At 42.9% G+C, this 22552-nt stretch overlaps 1 protein-coding gene across 2 annotated transcripts in view; it reads left to right on the forward strand.

Annotated features, from left to right (window-relative positions):
• The first annotated feature begins 4570 nt into the window (after positions 1-4570).
• The window catches only part of UNC5C (unc-5 netrin receptor C), a 313167-nt gene continuing 295185 nt past the window's right edge, over positions 4571-22552 (forward strand). For both annotated transcript variants that reach the window (XM_035111588.3, XM_088660494.1), the window contains exon 1: positions 4571-5468. In XM_035111588.3, the coding sequence (XP_034967479.1) occupies positions 5342-5468 (127 nt within the window). In that variant the 5' untranslated portion in view covers positions 4571-5341. The remainder of the gene's footprint in view (positions 5469-22552) is intronic.

Below are 22552 nucleotides of genomic sequence, written 5' to 3' on the forward strand. Positions count from 1 at the left end.
CACTGGCATGGAACTGGCAGACCAACCATGAGGGAACGTGGCCCTCAACAGAGGAAAATAAGAGGTTTCCTACACTGAATCTGGTGCAGGGGTGAGGAAACATTTTCAGTTTGAGGTCCACATTCCCATCTGGGCAGCCTTCCAGGGGCCAGAAGTCAATGCTGCGTGGGACTAGAACAAAAAAATTGACATAATAACCAGAGCCGGAGCTCTTAAGGAGGGGAGGTAGCCAGGGCCACCACTGAGGCTCCCAGCCTGTGTGTGTGTGTGTGTGTGTGTGTGGGTACCAAACTGGGTTTTTGACCTGGGTTGAAATAAAGTCTAGTTTTGCCCCTGAAATAACAAATGTGTGTGCTAGTTTTTGTACAAACTCACAAACCCCACTCTATCTAAGCAAGCAAGAGGTAAGATCAAAGTTCAAGGACACTTTACAGGCAAGCAATTTGACCATATTTGGTTTAAAAAAAAACCCCAAAAAAATCAAAATACGTGTTCATTCAGAAAGCCAATTTTGTCATAATTGTAACCCTTTTGCACATGGGGAAAATAAAAACAAATCAATGAACATTCTATTTCATGACCAAAGAAGGGGAAAGGGTGTGTTTGGAGATGGGTGTGTTTGGAGACATGCACCATGTCTCCAGTGAAGGTGGTGAAACCCTCTACAGTAATGCCAGGGAAATGTCCAAGTTTTCAGTGTCTTTACCTTTGGGGTATTAATAATCTTAACTGGCCATCACAGTTCATCTCCACTACTTTATGAATTTGTTCAGTGGATCAGCCTCTGACTCCTTCGGAATACAGTACTTTGTCTTCCACACCAAAGATTTGCACATCCATTCCAGATTCATTTATCATTCCTTATTCAAATGTTAGCTTTGCAGCAAAGATACTTTTTCATTTCCCTATTTGCTACAATTACAACATAGCTGGAAACACAAAGGGCTTTCTTCTAGAAGTTACCTCTAAGAACAACATGGTAACTGAAAGAACAGGAAGTTATCGAGGAGTGGCTACATGGTTGGCAAACTGCAAAATGATGGGGGAACCACCCGCTCCTCATGCATGACTTAACTGTCTGGGTCTAAAAATTGCTACCATTACTGCCATCTGGTCATGACTCTCAGACTATTGAAAATAGAGAGCTACAAACAGGGGACTGACTGGTGGTGAAAGGAGGAATGCCATGCATTGGGTAGTCCAAGAATCTGGAGGTCTTTCATCTCAAAAACGCAAAAACAGGATACAAGTTTCTGCCCTACACATAGGCTGTGTACACACTCCTGTTACTCTGCACCCATCACAACCTTAGCAACAATCTATCCTAGATCTATCCTGTAATTTTCCTCCCTAAACAAGCTTAGATCCCAATTGAGGAAAAACAACAGATTAGCTGCATTTTCAGATGGTAATGCATACACAGTCGTGGTGTGCCTAACTTTGCAAGCCACCAGAGCCCACTCAGAACAAAAAATGTATCCTTGAGAACCTAATCAATGTTTTGCTCCCTAGGAGATGCATATTCTCTTGGAATGGACTCTGGATTTTACAAAAAATCATCACAGCAAGGCTTCCAAGTCAAATCAGGCCATGTTTAGCCAAGTTTATTTTGCTTTTATTGGTTAAAGCCACAGCAGCATCTACAGGTACAGAACAAGAAGTTGTGCATTACAGCACAATGCAGTGACCCACATAATAGGCTTTTGACAATTGTTTGCAAGCATCTTAACCCCTCTAGCTCTGTTTGTCCACTAAGCAAACCAAACACTCTAGGCATAGTCGACAGGTTTTGATTATTACTGAGGTAATCCATTTTTACATTAGCTGGCCTAAAAGCAGCTGTAAGGATCACAGGCAGGTATTTTGGCCAGACAACAGAATCAACAGAGCTAATCGAGAAATAAATGTTATGCTCTTCCCGACTCGGTAAGCAGAATGTACAACTGCCCCAAGCAGAAATCCTGAGAAGAATATATATGGGAACTGAAGGATCATATTGCCCCTTATAATTCCAACCAATCACTTCCTCTCTGCAGAAGGCCCAGCATCTACCCTTTCTCTCTCCCTTCCATTATACATCAGTCAGGTGCTGTCCCTGGTGTGTTGAAGACCTTCCTTTCCCAGCACATTTTAAAGTGGAGATTCTTATCCTAATTAGTATCTATAATGGAGATCAATCAATCGATCGATCAATCAATTGATGATAGATAGATGCTTTCATTGTCAATCACTTCAGGGTATTTCATAGGAAGCCCCTTGGAACATTATTTACAACATTTTCAGGTTTCTTGTTCTTGTTCTCCTATTTGGTTAACCACTTTATTGACACAGTAGTTCTTTATATTTCCAAAGGAAGTGACTGTACGGTAATTTAGCCTTCTCCAGACCAAAGAGCCTCAGTACAGCCTATAGGTTCAAGCCTGGCAGTGCTTGTTTTCTTCTGATGTGTTGCCAGGTCTTCACAATGCTCTTCCCCAGGGATGATACTCACATGGCTGCAGCCTTATACAAATGCCCCATTGCCCTACTATCATGATGTTATCCCTGCCACAAGCACAAGGCCAGACAATGAGTTCCCAAGAAGGCGATCTGACTTAAATAACAACCATACACAGGCTCCAGACTCACCCCACTCTTACATAATAATAATAATAATAATAATAATAATAATAATAATAATATAGCATTGTGCCACAAGTGTCTTGTTGCATACACTACAAGCAAAGAAGTGCAAGCTGGTAGAGCATGTGACTCTTAACCTCAGGGCTCAACCCCCACATTGGGAAAAAGATTCCTGCATTGCAAGTGGTTGGACTAGATCAGGCATCCCCAAACTTTGGCCCTCCAGATGTTTTGGACTACAATTCCCATCATCCCTGACCACTGGCCCTGTTAGCTAGGGATCATGGGAGTTGTAGGCCAAAACATCTGGAGGGCCGCAGGTTGGGGGTGCCTGGACTAGATGATCCCCATGGTTCCTTCCAACTCTACATTTTATTATTCTATGGAACTAGATGAAGGTAAAGGGTTAAAATCTGCCTCTTTCTAGCAGATAGCAGCTGGGTGGATTTTCTTGTAAAATAAATATTATAAATAAAATACACATATAAAATCTGGAGGGAACCAAGCTGCTGCTTGTCTCCATAGGAAGGGCAGCAGCTTCTTCTTTTTTTGAGAATCTTGGCTTTAAAATGTGAAGCTGCCTGCCATAGACCACATCAGATCCTTGGCCCATGTTGTTTATTATTGCCTACTCTGATTGGCAGCACCATTCCAGGGGCAGAGCAACGGGAGCTCACACCATCATGGGGATTTGAACTGCCAACCTTCCAATCGGCAAGCCCAAGAGGTTCAGTGGTTTGTCCCAGCTCCTGCCAACCTAGCAGTTCAAAAGCACACCAGTGCAAGTAGATAAATAGGTACTGCTGTGGTGGGAAGGTAAACAGCTTTTCCATGCGCTCTGGTTTCTGTCATGGTGTTCCGTTGTGCTAGTAGCGATTTAGTCATGCTGGACACGACTCAGAAAGCTGTCTGTGGACAAACACCAGCTCCCTCGGCCTGAAAACGAGATGAGTGCACCAACCCCATGGTCGCCTTTGACTGGACCTAACCATCCAGGGGTCCTGGAGATGCCAAGGACTAAGCCTCTGACCTGCTCTACCACTGAGCAGTTAAAAACAGTCTGCAGCAGAGGTCTGGAATACCTTTTGAGAGTGGTCAAGATACCTTTGAACCCCTATCTTGATGATGTGCTGCATTTACTCCTATCTTGGCTACACACCAGAAAGCATTATTTTACTTCCTTTATTTTACTCCCCTTGCAGTTTGTGGCAAAGGTCTAGAATTCTCTCATTCCAAATGGACCTAACTTAGGTAGTATAGAAAACTGCTGCTCTTGTTTTACAGCTGTTAGAGGACTCCGTCCCGACACCAGAAAGGCAAGATCCCAGAGGTGGGTGCATCCCTCATGAATCCAGACTCATGAACATATTTCTATTGTTTACTCACACAGCTGCACATTTCCAAGCACGTTTACACAGAAACAAATTCCTCTAAATTCATTAGGATTTCTAGTGGATCAACAGCCACTTAGTTGAGAAGCTCCGCTGTTTTCTGGGTGTGGTCACCATTCAGCATCAGCGGTGAGAACCTTTGCTGAAATCTGTTCTCTGGGTGTGGTGAGATTCCTTTCCCTTATTACTCTCATCCCCCTAATCACAGCATGCGGGCATTTAAAGGCACAATATCAACACCTACGTTATCCTTGTTACCCACGTCTGGTCTCACGTAAGTGTCCAACCTGCCTATACTTGCCTACTTAGAAGAAAACTTACTCCCAGTGGTGTGTATAGGATTGCAACCCAAGCCATTATCTGCGTTCTGGATCGCTGCTCCTCAACAGTCTTACTACTCTCGAGTTGAGAGAAGCGCGGCAGCAGTAGCCAGGGGGAGGAGCCAGTCCCGTCCGCGAGTCCAGCTCCGGTTTTGCAAGTGTCCCTGGGAAAGCGGCGCTCCATTGGCTAGAGCGCGTTGTGCCACTGCCAGGGCTCCGCTCCGCAGCTCGTGTACCACATTCGAGGGGGGCAGAGGCAGAGGGGGAAAGTGCGCCGGTTCTCTCGCTCTCGCTTCGCCTTCACGCAGGCAGCGCCGCTCTCAGGGGCGTGTGCCTCTGCGGGGCTGCCTTGCCTCGCCTCCATTGAGTCCCCGCGGCCGGAGTTGGGAAGAAGGATGCTGCCGGAGCCGGAGGCGCTTCCCCCCGTCCTCCCGCCTCTGCTATCTCCAGCTCCCTCAGACTTCTTGGCCAGACTATGAAATGACCATTCCTGCTCACCTCGCAGCAGCAGCAGCAGCTCCCGCCGCCCGGACCCCGCTCTTGCCGCTCGCGCTTTGGGCGAAAGGGCGCCCGTCTTGCCTGAGGAGGAGCCCCAGCTGGGTCTACCGGCCAAGTCAGGGCGGCTAAGGGAAGAGAGTTGGCGAGGCTGGCGGGCGAAGCCCGTTTCGGAGTGGCTGCTTCTCCTTCCACCTCACACAGACACGCGCGCGCCCCTCTGTGCCCAAGTGTGCCGAGGCGGGAGCGGGAAGGCGCTGCTACCGCCGCCGCCGCGCGCGTTTCCTCTCCCGAGGTCTCTCTCTGAAGTCTCGGGCCACTTCGCCAACTGCTCCCGCTCCGCTTCGCCCTCAGGAAAAGTCGCGAGGGCGGCGGCGCTTCCAGGTGGGCCCGTGGCCGACGCAGCAGCCCATCACCGCGGAGAAAGTAGGGGCGGGAGGGTGGGCTTGGGGCACCGGCGAGCTGGACTTCGGCTTTGGGGTTTTGCTGCTTCCTCCAGCAGCAGCAGCAGCCATGGCGAAAGGACTGGAAGCCGCTGCCGCCGCCCGCTACGGACTGGGACTGGGATACTTACTGCAAATGCTCGTGCTGCCCGCCTTGGCCATCCTGAGCGCTAGCAGCCCCGGCTCCGCCGCGCAAGGTAAGACTGCCCTTGTTCGGCCAGGCGGCGCCTGCCTGCCTGCCTGCCTGCCTCCCTCGCTCGCTCGCTCCTTCCCTCTGCTCCTTAGAGTTCTTTCCCGACCCGCTGGCCGCCCAGCCCAGGCTGGACTGAGTGGCGCTGTCTGCCTGTCCATCTTCCCCGCAGAACTCCGCAAAGGCGAGAGCGAGCGCTTCCCTCGCCTACCTCTCCACAGGTTAATGGATACCAGCAGGGCGAGCTCGGGCCGGGGCCGGGGGTGGGAGCACCTCTTTCATTAAGCGCTATCGCTACTTCTACATTCCTCTGCCCAAGTGGCCCCGACACCTTTGGGGCGCGCTGACTCGATGTTAAGTGCCGGCGAATCCAAAAGGGGGCTAGTCTCCCGAGCCTTAGAACTGCCGCCTTCAAGGCGCCGCATGGGGCTGGTGGCTTCTGAGAGAGAAGGATGTGTGGATGGATGTCTTCAGGCATCCCCCCCAACACACACACACACACACACACACACACCTTCGCCTCTTCCTCCTCCATCCACGCAGCTTCTGCAAGGGAGAAACTTACGAAACGAGGCTCCCCCCCCTTTCCCCTCGCCAGGAGATGGGGAGCGAGAGGGACTCTCCCCTAATCCAGCTTGATCTTTAGGACTGGGGGGGGGGAACCCGCGATCTCCTCTGGTTGTGCCCCCCGTGTTGGAGCTGGAAAGTGTGTGTGTAGATATATAGGTGAGCGAGGGACAAGCTCGACCCCTTCGCTTCCTCGGGTGAGGCGTTTGAAACGCGAGTGGCGAAGGGAGTGTTGGAAGTGGCCCGGAGTGAAGCTGGGCTGCTACGCAGGCGCCTGTACTTCGCAGTTTAGGGGAGTAGGGTTAGGATGCCAGGCGGGGCATGTCCCCCGTGTCCTCGCCTTCCCTCGGCATATCTGGGGAAGGAGAGAGGAAAGGGTTGTTTTGCCTGCCACCCGGGGCTTTCGCTTCCTGTGTCCCAGCTTCTCTCTGAGCGTGTGTTGCTATGCAGCTATCTGCCTTTGCCATTCATTATAAGAGAACCGCGGGAGTGTTGATGGTGAGTTCCGGCACCTCTTTTTCTAGAAAAACAGCACTGCAGAAAACAATTTATTAACCCCCATTTGAAATCCCACACACACCCTCAGCTGAATTGCTCACAGCCAGAGGTACTCCTCTAGGTCCAACACATTTTCTTTGACTTCGCTAGGATATGTCGCCTGCCTAGTTTTGTGTCACCTTAATAACTGGCAGGTTTGTTGTGGCAGAAGCCTATAAGGTGCCACAAGGCTGGCGCTCTCTGCCCTCCCGCCCCCCTCTGCCCATCACTTTCCTTCTCCGTCTCTCTGTGTTTGATCTGCTGGAACAGACTTAACAGGGCTACCCCTCTCGAATTTGACTTTCAGCAGGAGCACTTCAGAGAGAATCGCTTGCATGCCGGGGGCAGCTCTATAAACATGAGCCAAAGTGAGACAGCCACTTCAAGTGGCAGGTTTGGGCAGCCATGAAAGGTGGGAGGGCAGGAGAGTTGAGTGAGAGACAGATCTACCCCATCGGGAAGCATTCTTGGGCAAGCTGGTTGGGGGCAAGCCCTATCAAAAGGAACAGGGACTCGATACAATGTTTCCCTTCTCACAGATGCTATGCATTTCAATTGGGGACTTGTGAAGGAGAATTTCCTGATGGATTGTGTACCATATTAAAATAGTAGTTCAAGGCACGATTTATATTTTCCACCATATGCATAAAAATGTCTGAGAGGCACCTCTAGAGCAAGTGACCTCTTGCTTTACACTTCCAGCTCTCAGGGTTTGGGGGGATTTTTTTTTAGCCCCTACCCAAATATTCATATGTGGACAATGCTATAAGAAACAAACGACCCCCCCACTTGAGTCAGAATGTTAAGCGTTACTGAACTTAAGTATTTGTATAGATACAAGGAGTGCACAGTATCCTGTTGTTCTTTCGCTGACATCCCCATGAAAAGGACCCTTTGCAAAGTTTGCAATCTCTGTGCAGTATCAAAACTGGTTGATTGGCTCAGCTCCTTTGAACCCTAGCACCAGCAGAAGGGTGGCTTTTTAGGTTTAACAAACACTCTCTTCTGTTGCTCCCCAGGCAGGCAGGCAGGTGCCCACTAACTTTTTTTAATATATAAAATGAATGCTGGTTTCCCTGAGGAAGCCAGAAGGAGATACCCTCAACCCTGAATATTCACTGGATGAATTAATGAGAGAAGCTGATAAGGCTCCAACTCATGTTGAAAGGCTGGCACTGTCTTTATCTCATAACATCAAACAAACAAATAAAAGGGTTAATTGGGGAACAAAAGCAGGCTCCATAGAGATAACCAAATGGGGAGATAATCTGATTAGTACTGGAAAGGGAGGGGGGCAAGCACTATGAATTAGTTGGATTGCTTAGTGCTTTTTATATTAGCCATATCTGACAGGCTAAGGTGTCTGGGAGTTCATCATTCTTTCTCCTTTTGGCTTTGCTCAGCAGGAAAAGAGCTTTCCTGAAATGTTCGTCCATTGTTTTCCAACCCCCTCCCCTTTTGCTTACCACCTCTTTCACTGCACGCCTAAAACATAATCTTCGCCCAAAGAATTTCCCTGTGTACATATAGAGAGTAGCACCATCATACAGAGATATATATCACTAGCTCGTTTCTTAAACTGAGAATAAATCCGCAGCCATTTTATTACTATTATTATAGCCTGAAGATGACTGTAAAGTATCTCCTTCAGAATTATCTCTGTGTCCCCGGGAATGTTTTGCTACGTTCTGACTAACCTTGCACTAGACACTAGAGCATCAGGTCTCTAGATTGTATTTGCCTTGACTTCTACATTACAAGGCATTTCCTTTGCAAGATGCTTTAAGCGAGTACCTTCTTGAACTTCCCTTGCCACACACCAGTTGGCTCAATAACAAATGATGGAAAGAAGTTCCATACATGTGTTGAACTATATGCCATATCATACACGTGTATGAACTATATACAGTAACAACAAGCAGTCTCATTAAAACTAGCTGAGAAACCTGTTTTCATTGTTACCATGGTAAAAGGAGTGGAGTGGGTAAAAGAGACACACACACCAGAAATTCACATTTTCAGCGACAGCTGAAAAAACATTGTGTGCATTAGAGGGCGACAACAGGGATAGGTGTTTTCCAGGACACCTGGAATATTGTCCAATTAGGTTTCTTTGCATAGAACACCCAATAAAGTCAGAACCAGAATCATTTTCGGTGTGGGCATATTTCCTCTTTCAGGTGCAGGGAATTCACAGGAATCCCCTCAAATCTTGGACAAGCAGTTTGTAAAGCATTCCAATAAACTATTTTTTTTTAAAAAAAAAACTTTTATCTTAAATGGAAAACAGTGACATCAATTATACATGCTTTTTTTGAACCTTATTTATTATTAAAAAAATAACAACAACCACCCTTCTGTATTAAAAACTTCTGTTGTCCAAAGAATTCCTGTAGGTCTTGGGAGTCTGAAGGACTGCCACTTTAGGGATCAATAAAGTCACCACTATTAGAATGTCTATGAAGTTGCCGCTACTAGGTTTGTTGTGCATGAAGATCTCTTGGATCACTTTATTTCTTATACTAAGAGACCATTTGGGGGGGGTCATGTGGGTGAACTTAGAAGTCAGTGCTACTCTTGGATCTTTTTGAATGTGAAGAAAGAAGCTAAAAACATTTCCCTGTGTTCTGGATTGGACTGCTTTCTTAGAGATGAGCAAGACTGAAGATGGCAAAATAGCGCCCCCTCTGGAATCTGCTGTCTGGTACAACTGCTTCACATTATTTCAGTTGAATAGGTGGAGAGAGGTTTCACCTGCAAGTTCTGTGAAGCTCTGATAGAGTCAGAGACACTGATTCTCCCGTTGTCAAAGCTTTAATGTTGTAGCCACCAAGACTGCTATGCTAACTTGGAAACTGCAGAGCCTTGAAGTATATTAATGTTCCTTTCTACAGCAATTTATTCCCATATGTGCCTCCATTTGTGATTAGCTTGTTTTGGGAGGAACCTGACAAGCCCTTTTCTAACCCTCTTCTAATACCAGTGTTGGATTCATACCATAATAATAATAATAATAATAATTAATAATTAATAATATCAACCATGGAGTAGCACATTGCATACATGCAGCTGTGCTTGAATATTATTTGCAATCATATGGTTTGTGAGATAGCTGCCACTGGGTTGTGGGGTTCAGAGTCCAAAAGGTTTGAGAGGTCTGCATTATTTCATAGTAAGGCTGGTTCTTATTCAAGTGCCCTAAAATAAAGCTGTTCTCCCTTCTTTGTGTTAGCATTTCACATCTGGCTTATGATGTGTAAATAGTGGTGTTAACGATGCTCTGTGTAAACTTGGATGCCTTCTTGTTTTTCACATTTGGTAATTACAACTATAGTTAGAGTTGGCACAGGATTACCTGTAGAAAAGTTTCTGCAGCTGTAGGCAGAGGGAATTGCAGCAGTGTCTGGATGTGGAAGGCTTGGATGTGGATGTGGAAGGCTTTCTGTTGTCCTGTGGGAAACACTCTTGTAGTGGTTAGCTAATGTTAACGTTCTACACTTCACTCTCTCTTTCAATTATGCGTGCTGCTTTTCCCGTGCAATTTTAATAATATTCTGATTGTTAACTTCGTACGGGCACATTCAATCTGTATATGGCATTCTGATTTCATTTAAACTGTGTAATGAATGAAAGAGTCCTGCTCACTATACATAACTACTATAAGATGTCCTGGAAATAGAATAGTGGATGTAATAAATACATAGGTGAAAACCATTGCAGAAAGAGAAGAATGAAGCATAGACATTGGAACTCTTACCAGGGGTGGCCATGAAGCTTTCTCTTTTCCTGACTTTCTCTTAGTCACAAAAATGTGAGAGCAGATACCAACTGAGAAAGCATTAAAGCAAAGGCTGAACAAAAATTCATGACATTCACCTATTTCTTTTTAATTATTTGACCAAGATAGTGTAATTGACCATAGGAGACTGATATTTTTGCTACAAATTTGGATGGTTCACAGGTTCCCCTGCTCCTTCAACTGATATAACGTTTCATGTTGCCCTATGAGATGTTTACAGAGTATCAAGGGAGGGATTGTAGTCCTGGTTGAAGAGCCCATCCCACTAATGGGCCCGGTGTTCATGCTGATCATAATATCTACACAGAGACTTGCACAGGATAGGACCCTGTGCACATACCGGTAGTACTCTGTGCAGTCACTATGGTCAATGAATAGCATTTGCAAAATGTGGGTCCCCACATGTTGTTGGACTATAACACTCATCATTGTCTGTCAGTGAAGCTGGAGGTCAGGGACAATGGGGGTTAGAATTACACAACATCTGAGGATCAAAGGCTGAGAAGGGGTAGTATGGGGTGCAGGGGGTGTTACTGGATCCACAATCTTCTCTCTCCTCTTTAGTTGAATTTTGGACCACATTTCTTTTTTTCTGGCTTAAAAAAACTCCCTAAAGCTTATGGCAACACTCTTGACTCCATAGTGCAGGCCTAGGCAACCTTGGCTCTCCAGATGTTTTGGAACTACAACTCCCATGATCCCTGACCACTATGCCTGCCATAGTGCATTGCAGTGTTTGTGATTGAAGGACTAGGCATGTCTATAAGCAAAGGTCCCTGTTTAAGAATTAGACAGCCAGTCTCATGAGAACTCAGATTTCAAACCTGGCTTTGTTTTTGTAGGATCCAAACCCAATTAAAGGAATGATTTAAATGAAAACTTCTTCTAGTTTTTCCATTTTCGTAAGCAAAGCGGGGTTTTTTCTTTTGTCTCAAAAAACTGTGCACCCTGGAATGATTTTCATAATTATCAAGCATTCTGCATTGTTTCTTCTCTTGATCTTTTGAAATAGGGCATGGGTGCCTTGGGCAATTCTGGAGCCTTCTCCTTTCTCTTTCCACTACAACTTGGAAAACAAATTCACTAATTGAGAAATTGATGGATTTTTTTTTTCTTTTTAGCCCTCTCCCTAGAGAGATGTGCTGCTCAGCATATGAATAAACCACTGAGGATAAAGCATTAGGAAGAACTATGTTTATAATTAACTGGGAAAAGAATGATAAATTTCTATTGTATTACTAATCTTTATTTTAACATCTCAGGCTGTGTGCATATTTGATTTCCTCAAGCTGCCAAGATTTCTTGTGATATTTCTTAGGGAGAAGTTGTTAGGTGTGAGCTACAACTTATGGGCCCTGCAGTATTTGCTTTCATAGGGCTTAGCCAAAGAGTCACACAAATGAACAACAATGCAGTTATATATGTTATAATATCTATACAGTACTTTATAAGTTCAGGGTAACTTACAGTGACTTGCAGCAATATACATAAAAAGTAAAAGCTACAGAACGTAATAAAATGAAACCATAATGTCAGATTAAGAAAAGGAGAGCCAGCTGTTATCCAACTCTTATGATGAAATTTCCTTAAGACTTTCTTAAAGGGAAATGACTTGGGCTGCACACAAATCAACTGCATAAATCCCATAGACCTCAGTGGGTTTTACACAGGCTAATTGTGCGCACTGCTGCATCTTTAGGACATACTTCTAGTAATACGTAGACATGGGAGAATGGAGCTATTTTGAAAACTTTTATGACAGCAGGTAATCTAGCAGACCAGGCAAGCTGTTTTTCCCTTTAGTACTCTATTTGCTATTCAGCGGGATAATCAGCTGCAGGAAACACATTCACAACATCTCAAACTGTACATTGCCAGCACTATGATTGTTTAGGACTGTAACCATAAGCTGACTTCTAAATGAAAGCAGGGGAGCGCTGTGATAATTCTCCCTAGGAAAGTAATTCTATAAAATGGGGCCACCACTGTGAAGTTCCTATTCCACGTATATTTGCTAATAATGCTTCATAAGAGATTAAAACTTGGAGCAAGGTGATAATAGGGAACAGGATACCTCATTTGTGGATAGGATTCTCCCTAAACTGTGCTTTGCATTTTATATGATCACTTCTTCACTGTGACCTCAGAGCTGTGTGCGTATTCAAGGTTGCAGTGCAAAGAATACAGATTCTAGCACCAGGGGTGGGGGCGGGGCTGGCGCATGTTCTGGGGGCGTGGTGCGCCGTCCGGAGGGGCGGGGCACACATTCTGAGGGGTGGGGCACGCTGCCTGGAGGGGTGGGGCGCACATTCTGGGGGCGAGGCGGGCAGCCGCCATGGCGCCCTCGGGATTGCGCTGCCCAGGTCGGAGCGCCCCTAGCGCCCCTCCCTTCCTATGCCCCTGATTCTAGCACTAGAAATCAAAGGAGTGGAGCGAAGCAGATAAAGACCAGACAGTATACTACTCGAAAAGCTTTTTATTATTATTATTGGGGGGGGGAACCAGATGAAGAAGAATGGAAAGTGACTTACTACACCCATGAGCTATAGGAAATCTTTAGGTCCTTTCTCATCTGTATGTGTATTGTGGTGCCCTTCTATTTTAAATAAATAAATAACCCAGCATAGCATGCTCTCTCTTTCTCTCATCCAAAGCTATATCTCAGGAGACTGGTGTTAGCCAGTCCAGACCTGTGAACGCTCAACTACTTTATTTAGTGAAACAATAAAATAGCCGTCCAGATTTCAGATAACTACCAGACTAAACCCCACAGATCAGGTTGAAGTAGGCAAAATGCCCATATCGACTAAACTTCCCTTACTTTGATATATCATCTCTGCATTTAGCTTGCTATGAACTGATTATTGAACAATTTCTGGCTTGTGCCTTTAATTATGCATTCTGAAAATTTCTACTGATGTCAGGTACTGCAACCATTCTCCTCGTGGCACAGCATTCAGGTCCCTTGGTGATACACACAGCACTGACAGATTTATTTGCTGAGGATGATGGTGAAAGAGTTGGGTTTGAAAGTAGAGGTCAAAGGTTATGCATATTACACTGATTTTGTTTCATTTGTTCCATGTGTGCATGCTGGCGACTATATTGTTAAAAGTTACCAAGTCCCCCCCCCCTCAAAAGAACCTATAATTAAATTAAAGTGATAATTCTGAAAGAGGAGAATAAAAGGAGCCATATGTGCAGATATTTTCTCTCTCACTGTATTAGCAACAGCAGCAGTTTGAAAATGCTTGGTGTGGAAAAAGTGAAATATAATATGAGAATACGCCAACCTTCTGGGGATACGCTTTTTAATTAAGCACCTAAATGAATCCTGTTGCCGAAAGAGAGAAGGAGAGAGGGAGGTTGGAGCGGAAAAAAAGGACTTAATTATCTTGATGCATCAGTGAACCAGTTCTATTTGATATGTTGGCTGAAACTATTTGTATTTGTAAAAGAAGTGCTGAGTAGGATTTGCCTGTAAACCAGTTTGCAACATTCTCTCTGTGTCTCATATTCTGAGCTCAAGCACTTGATGGATTCAACAACCTTAATAATTTGGAACCTGTCTGCCACCTTCACTTTCATCTTATTGCACTGGTAGCCACACATCACGATCAAAGTTGTCCACTGGGGTTCCTTGCAGTGCAGAATGCAAACTTCAGCAAGACAGTGGAAACAATATCTTGTGTGTAGTGTGTATATATATATAATTTTGTGGGTGTGGGTGTTCAGTACACCTCATAATTATGTAAAATTCTATCCTCTAATACCTGATTTAAACTGTTAAGAAAACATGAAAGTTATAAAGTACAGTCAGTTTTTAGTTCTTTTCCACATGGATGGTGTTTATATGCATTTTTGTTATAAGAGTATAATCAGTGGTCTAGTTTGGACATAATGAAAAACCAGGGTTACCTGCTCTGTGAGCATACTTCTTTCACATGCCAGAGGAGGAAATAAGTACTGTATCATCTTCCAGTTGGGAACTGTTGATTTAATTTTCAGGGGAAAAAATGTATTTGAAATAAAAATAAAAATGCTAGGAGCTTAATAGGAAGCATATCAGTTCCATGGCCTAGCTACTAACCAGACAGAACAGGGATACAGTGGTACCTCAGGTTAAGTACTTAACTGGTTCAAAAAGTCCGTACTTATCCTGAAGCAAACTTTCCCATTGAAAGTAGTGGAAAGTGGATTAATCTGTTCCAGACGGGTCCGCGGAGTACTTAACTTGAAAGTACTCAACCTGAAGTGCACTTAACCCAAGGTATGGCTGTATGTTATAGTTAGGGCTTTTTGTGACAGACAGTACTGTACTCATCAGTACAGCACCTCTTTTTGTGGCTTGCAGAAGCTATTTTGTGCTGACACCCATGACACTTTTATTAATACCAGCACTCCATCTTTTTACCAGAAAAAAGAGCCAATTGTAGTAATTAAAATGTCAGAATTTTTCAACTTGTTGATTTGTGTTTGGACATTACTCAGCATGGAATTGTCATATATGTAAGCTAAAGCCATGATTTGGACATTGCTTTTGTATCTTTCTTTTAGATACGTGTTGCATCTTTAGCTTTCAGGAGAATATGGGACAGAAACCAGTTTGGCATATTGAAAAAATATATCTAATTGTCTTCAATGGATCTTAATTGGAGGTTGCTGAGGATTGACCAATCTGCCCAGAAAAAAATCCCATTGAATTTAATGGTTTTCTTTGCTTTGGAAGCATGCTTAGGCAATTGGAAAAATGAAATGGATGACTACTCATCTTTTACTGTCACCTCACTCCTATTAATTCACTGTAAATTCAGTTAATCAAGAATCATGTTCTTGCTCCAGCCTCATCTAAAATTACCTTGAGTTGCTTAGGGCTGTTGCTGTATTTCTGTATATCCCCCTCCATTCATCATTGTAATGATGGCTGATGTTCCTGGTAGATATAAATCCCAAATCAAAAGCAAGGCATTTAGAAAATGCCTTCAGAATCCTGTGCAGCATTCTAACTACTTTTGAGACATCAGTAAATTGTTGCTGAACATCAGTTTCCAAAACAAACACTAGCTGCCCTAGGTTTTTTTAATATTATATCTGATTAGTAGGTATACTTTAGTTCATCCATAAAAACATTATCATGGAGAGAGAGAAAAGGAAATGTATTTCTTTGTCTATGTAGTTTTTAGCCACCCAGTGGAGATGTTAAAATTTAGCAGGCAATCTTGACATCAGAGCTGGTAGAACAGCAATGGCATTGCCTGTCATTTGTGTTAGCATGTTTCTTTTCGAATATTTAATATGCCGCTTTTCCAGGTGAAGCCCGTCCAAAGCAGCTTACAACAGTAAAAGTGACAATTATAAAAATCAGTTAATTACTAAAACAAAAATAGATCCACAAGAATAAAACAGAGTCAGAACTTAAACAGCATGCTGTACAAATGTTCCAGCCTCCATGTGGCGAGGAGAACAACAACAACAAAAAAAATTCTAAGGGGAGGCCAATAAAATAAAATGAGTTTTTAAGGCCTTCTGAAACTGCCCACCACAGCTCTATTGGCAGGGGTTCCAGAGGTGTTGAAGCAGCATAGCAAAGGCCCCGACTCTCATGGTTTCCCCACTTCACAGACCTACTATGAGTGACTCTACCAGGACTGAGCCTCTCAGAGTGTGGGGGCAGAATGCTTGGGCCCAAGACATTTAGGGCTTTAAACATTAACATCAGCATTTTCAATTGAGCCTGGAACTGCACTTGATGATACTGAATGAAGCTGACCACCGTGCCACTATCAGGACTCTAATACAGTGGTACCTCTACTTACGAATAACTCTACTTACGAATGTTTCTACTGTACTTACGAATGGAGCTCCGTCCGCCATCTTGGATGCGGTTTAGATAGGATTTTTTCTACTTATGAATTTTTTCTCCCAATGCATTCCTATGGGATTCTACTTACATATTTTTTCTACTTACAAATGTGTGTTTGGAACGCATTAAATTCGTAACTGGAGGTACCACTGTATAGCAGCATATTGAGCTTGCTGAAGTTTATGAACTGCCTTTAAACATTACAGTATTGTAGTTTAGCTTTGGCCAGAGCATGAGTCATTGTGGTTAGTCTCCCCTTTTCAGAAAGGGCTGCAGCTGGTAAAATGAACTAACTCTTGACTGCTGGTGCTAGTTGTTTCCTGAGTGCCCTGCCTTTACTTTCTGTGATGAAAGAGTTTAAGCACTTAGGCTACAATTCTATACCCACTTACCTTGGAGTGAACCACCTAGAACTCCATACCCTCCAACATTTCTCTGATGAAAACAGGCATGTTCTATTCCATAATAATGATTTTATTATTTATCTGGCTGTGTTACCCCAGCCACCCAGCTTCCAACATACGTATATAAAAACATAACAAAACATTAAAAATTAAAAACCTTCCCTATAGAGGGCTGCCTTCAGTTGTCTTCTAAAGGTTGTATGGTTACTTATTTCCTTGGATTGGGGCGGGGGGTCGCATAACTCCATAACCTCCAACATTTCTCTGATGAAAATAGGGACATCCTAAGGAAAAGCGGGACATTTAAGATCAAATCAGAAACCAGGATGGCTTCTGTAAATCTGGGACTGTCCCTGGAAAATAGGGACATTTGGAGGGTCTGGAACTCAGTGGAGTTTGCTTCTGAGTAGATGTGAATAGGGTTTTGCTGTCAAAGGCCAAGTTAGGGATCAAGTGTGAAGAATAAAGGAGACAGGCAGTTCCTTTTCCTGTATGATAGAAGAAAAAGAAGAAGAAGAAGAAGAAGAAGAAGAAGAAGAAGAAGAAGAAGAAGAAGAAGGGGAGTAGTAGTTGTATTTTGGATTTGATATACTGCTTTATCACTACCCAAAGGAGTCTCAAAGTGGCTAACAATCTCCTTTCCCTTCCTCCCCCACAACAAACACTCTGTGAGGTGAGTGGGGCTGAGAGACTTCAGAGAAGTGTGACTAGCCCAAGGTCACCCAGCAGCTGCATGTGGAGGAGCGGAGACACGAACCCGGAGACACGAACCCGGTTCACCAGGTTACGAGTCTACTGCTCCACCACTATGGAGTCATAGTTCAGGACTAACTGCTTTCAAGGCCTCAAAAAGAACACAAATGCAGGAAGTGATTTATTGCAAGTACTCCATAGAGCTCCCAGTCTCACGTTAAGACACCACTTGAGCTCATTCTATTATAATATTGTTAAACAGGCAATCTTAAGGAAATGACATTAAACCTCTGCAGTGCAAATTTTATCTAAGCAATGACTTAATTTGCAGCATTTTGCAATTAATGTGCTGAAAGTGTAGGGAGATACAAACACACACACACACACACACACACACACACACACACACACACACGGGTAAGTAGGGAAATGTCAAACTCATATTAACATGGTTCTTTGACCTCTCAGTTCTATAGATGCTTCATTTCAATGTGACGTTTTAAAATAATGTTTATAAACAGTGTGCTTGTGTATTTTAAAAAAGGAATGTAGCTAACTATCCATCTAACATTTGTTTTACGACTCTTTGCCATATGATAGTACACAAAAATGGAAATTTAGACAACTATTTTATGCAAGAATAATGATAATATATGAAGTTTGATTTGTGACAAGATTAGATATGAGAATGCATAGAAGCTTCAGGGAATTATTTTTCACCAGCTTTACCAAAACTTTAATTTACTGCACTTAACCTTTTATGGATGTTTTGCCCAAGCTAAATGTGCTGACTCTTGGGAAGCAAGTAAGGAGAACCGTAGATTAAATGTGTCCATACTTCAACACTTGTTAATTGCTGTCTCATTTCTCATTTTAAAGGTAACTTTAAGATTCTGAAATAGTGTGTCAATCTGCCAATTTTGTAGCTTTGTACCCACAGTATTCATTAACACAGATTATGTAAATCATAATTGCCTAAAACAGGCTGATCGCTGCAACTCTGAGTTTCTGCTGTGTGACATTAAATGTATATTTGCATTTAATAAGCATAGTGTTTTTAAATGCAAATAGGAGCCACTGAGGGGGCTGGTTATTATCAGGATCATAGCGGGTGAGAAGGAAAATTTAACCCTTTCCTCCTCTGCTACAGCCTCGAAGATAATCACTCTTTTGAAATTACTATTTGCTTTGGGAGAAACCACTAGCAACATCACATCCAACTTGACCCTAAGTAGCTCATCCTTGAAGCAAACCTATAAACATCTTTACTCCGAGGTTAATCCATCTGTGCTCAGTGGGACTTATGCTCTTCTCACTGTGTATTTCCATAGTGAGAAGCAAGTCCAGAGATGGTTAAAAACTGTGTAAGTTATGAGACTTTCATATACTAGACCTGCATGGAAAAGAAATTTGAGCCTTGCCAGCATTCCATTATGAAATTAGTAATGGCATTGGTATCTGCATGGGCAGGGCTTAGAATGAACTACTTTAAAGCTGTAAGTGGGTAGCATCCAACAGAGTGATATTCATAGTAGACCACTAAAATTGTTGACTCTAGTTCATTGGTTCCGGTGGTTCATATTGTGTGCTAGAGGGATCTGATCCACACATTCCAAGCACAACCAGTTTGAAAACATGGAATTGCAAGGTAGTTCTGGTCTCTTGAAGAGCTTTCCCCTCCCCTCCCCTTTTGACAGATTTCCTGCACAGATTGGTACAAAATTGAGCTGCCTTTTAAAAAATATACCAGCCTGCTTTATGAAGTCCAACTTGTTCATCACTCATTCATGCCATATCTGTCACCATAGATGTCTGGGGTAACAAGGTAATTAAAGCCTAAGGACAAAGCCGTATTTCATTATTTAGAAAGAAGGGCCTGTCTAATGAATCAAATTTGCTTAAAATTGTGTCAGGAACATTAGCCCAGATTCTAATCTCACTAGATAACTTATCTCTCTGTTGGATCTTTTATTCAGTCCTCATTATGGCACTTCCCCCCAACATTATTCTTCTGACCTGCTTTTATCAGCACCGTTCCTGAGAATTGTCCCCTTGCTTCCTTTTAGCTTTCAGTCTGTGAAAACATTGGATTCATTCCCCCTGCCACCTCTATGGATGTGGTATGAGCAATGCTTTTAATCTGTATACTGCTTACTTGATATGCAAGTGTAAAACTAATTATAAAAAAATAACGTAATTAAAATACACAATTTCAACAAAACATGTAAACACCCATAATTAAGTGTACAATAAAACAAACCCATTTAAGCAATTAAAGCAATTAGATCCGGAAGTTGAAGTCAAGAGACCTGGGGCATGGTTGTCTAAACAGACATATCTTCAGGTCAGGAGCCGGTGGAATGCCAGTTCTGATGGAGCTTCTCATATTTCATCAGGGACAGCAATTCACTAGATAGCTGTTACCCTTGAAAAGATTTGCCTCATGTTACCACAAGCCAATAATCATACCATACCATAAGAAAACTTACCTTTTAACATAGAATGATAAAAGACCGTGCAGGTCATGGCGGACCTGCAAGGCTGGATGCAGTCTTGGCATCCTTGACAGATGGCTGTCGGTCTCCCCTTAAATACCTACAGTGAAGAAGAGCCTTCCACTTCCTGAGCCAGTCTGTTGCTTACCTTAAGAAGTTTTCCCTTAATGTTTAACACAAATCTGTTTCCCTGCACATTCCAACCAAGAAATCCGGGGCAAAAAAGAGTGGATTCTGGTGTACATGCTGTGTTGTAACATCACTAAACGGCATTAGTTGAAAAGTTGACATGTAGTCGTAGAATAGCCCTGGGGAGGATTACAGCAGGATAAAATTCATGAAGTGTGGCTGCCCTTTTTGTGTATATAAATAATCATAAAGAAGAAAAGCATCCCCTGACTTTCCCATACTCTTTTTGGAGGAATACATTTGTATAATTTATAATAATCTCTTCGTTTTGTTGTGACTATGTTACATTGATGTCAAAATTGATTGTGTTATTTGCAGACCTGACCCAAATGTAAAAAAAACTCAATAAAATTTTATATATATTCATGTTTAGCAAGTGTGATGCTAATTCAGTAGGATTCCATCAGGCAACAGCTGATTTCCCCTTTTACTCAGTTTTCACAAAGCAAACTGAGTTTATTGCTAAGAGGTTGAAATGTTATGCTATTATCAGCAAATCCTGTGAGAAAAGACCCAAATTTGGATTTACCTTGGATTCTCCCTTGGGTGCAGACTCTCAAAGTCTGAGAAACCTAATTGTGCTTCTTATATCCAAGGAATTTGTGTGTGTGTTCTTATTAAGGGGAATTCCATTTATTCTGAGGAAAGTCTTCATTTATTTTTTGTTGTATGTTATGCATACAAGAAAACAGAGCATGAACAATCTGTAAGTATATTTGGAAGAATTTGGCTTCAAGGGCCGTGTTTCTCTTCCCCACCCCAAAAGAGAGGCAGTGTGGTGTGATAGTTAGGGTTGTACTGCGATCTTGGAGACCAGGGTAAATATCCCACTCAGCCCTGAAGGCCACCCACCTAGCAGATTTTGGGGCCCTGTGGTGGGCTGGAAAGTGGAAGACCCATTGTGCATGTACTGTAGATTTCCATGCACAGGCAGTTGGATACCACTGGATGTCACCCATAGAGTTTCTCTCTTACGGCTGTGTACACACACCTGGAAACTCTGATTTAATTAGGGTGGAGCACAGATGTATTTTCCAATAATAGTGTTTTAAGTGCAATGTGCAGAGTTACCCTTCAGTAGACTGCAGCAGTGCCATTTTTTGTATTACATATTCATCAATGGGGATAACTGTTTTTGATATGTCTGCTTCATCTTGCAATGTTAATTGAAAGGTCCTTATTTTTTCAGAACAAAACAAATACTTACATACTTCTGAGTAGTGATCACTAGTTCAGTGAAGCTCTCCAACTCTCTCTCTCCCCCCTCTGTGTGTGTGTTTGGTAAATGTTCACTTATTTCCTTCCTCTGCAAGAATTTTTGCAGGATGAAATCTCCGGATGTGATGTGTGTCTTGAATGTGCATTTATAAGAGATCACAGGATAAATGGACTTCAAATAACTAAAACTGAGTGATACACCACAACCCCCTCATCTGGTGTATCTCACAGCTGAGTTTCGTCTAAGTAATTTGGCCTTAATTGCACAAGTTTTCTACAGAGACCTTAAACATTAGTTGGACCACATCTTGTTCTCATCTTGGGAAGAGTCAGACCACTGTTTTTCTCAGAAAAGGAACCTTATGATGGAGATCTGTGTAACACTGTTTTCTTGAGTGAGGTTATATAGAGTCTCTTGGCTCTTTGCCTTTTATAAATTTGCTAAACCCCTGGCCCCAATCGCAATGTGTATTTTGACAATTGTAAGGTTGGACTGAGGTTAATGAGTTGGTTCTACAGATAACATCAGATTCCAGAGCCGTCAAGTTTGTTTTGCATTCAGTGACAGTCATTAAATCAAAGGAAGGAGCCTTCTTAAAAGAAACACACTTGAGGAAAAGAGCTTAAATATATTTTTAAAATGGTGTATTCCTGCTAATAGCCACTCACTGCATATAACCCCAATGACATTAAAAGTCCATTAGCTAAGCCCAGTTTAAACAGCAGCTGACGCTATGTCAGCTAAATGTATATTGGAATTTTCACTTAATGCACAAATGGGACATCTGTAATTTTTCTAAAACAATGTACATTATAGGAAACCAAATGTCATCTGGTAGAAGTAGATATGTAAGAGGAAAGTACCTGTAATCAGCCAAACCGATAAGAAGTAGAAGAAAGCAGAGATGTAACTAAAAAGACCTCAAAGTAAATTAATGAAACCCAAGCTTGTACTGTATATTCAAATGTGTGTCTCATTGAATTGCATTAGTCTTACTTTCAGGTAAACGTGTGTGGGAATAAAGCCTCAATTGTTTGGGGAGCAATGTACTGGGAACTTTCAATAACATGTAAAGTCTTTGTATGTGATTTTTCACGATCACCGTGTGTGAGAAAGTGTGCATCATTGGTGTTTATGGATGCATGCGGTTACTCACATTGCATGAATTTTTTAATACAGTGTCATTAGTAGAGGTGGAATATGTGACAACATAAGCAAAAATACAGGCCCCACCCTGAAGACAGTAATGATCTTCTAGTAGTTTTGCAGTAGGGCAAGATCATCTCTGGCAGGAAAACATCTGCCCCATGGACTGATATCAGTTG

Source organism: Zootoca vivipara, chromosome Z1 (genome assembly GCF_965207765.1).
Source record: "Zootoca vivipara chromosome Z1, rZooViv2.hap1.1, whole genome shotgun sequence".
Lineage (NCBI taxonomy): Eukaryota > Metazoa > Chordata > Lepidosauria > Squamata > Lacertidae > Zootoca > Zootoca vivipara.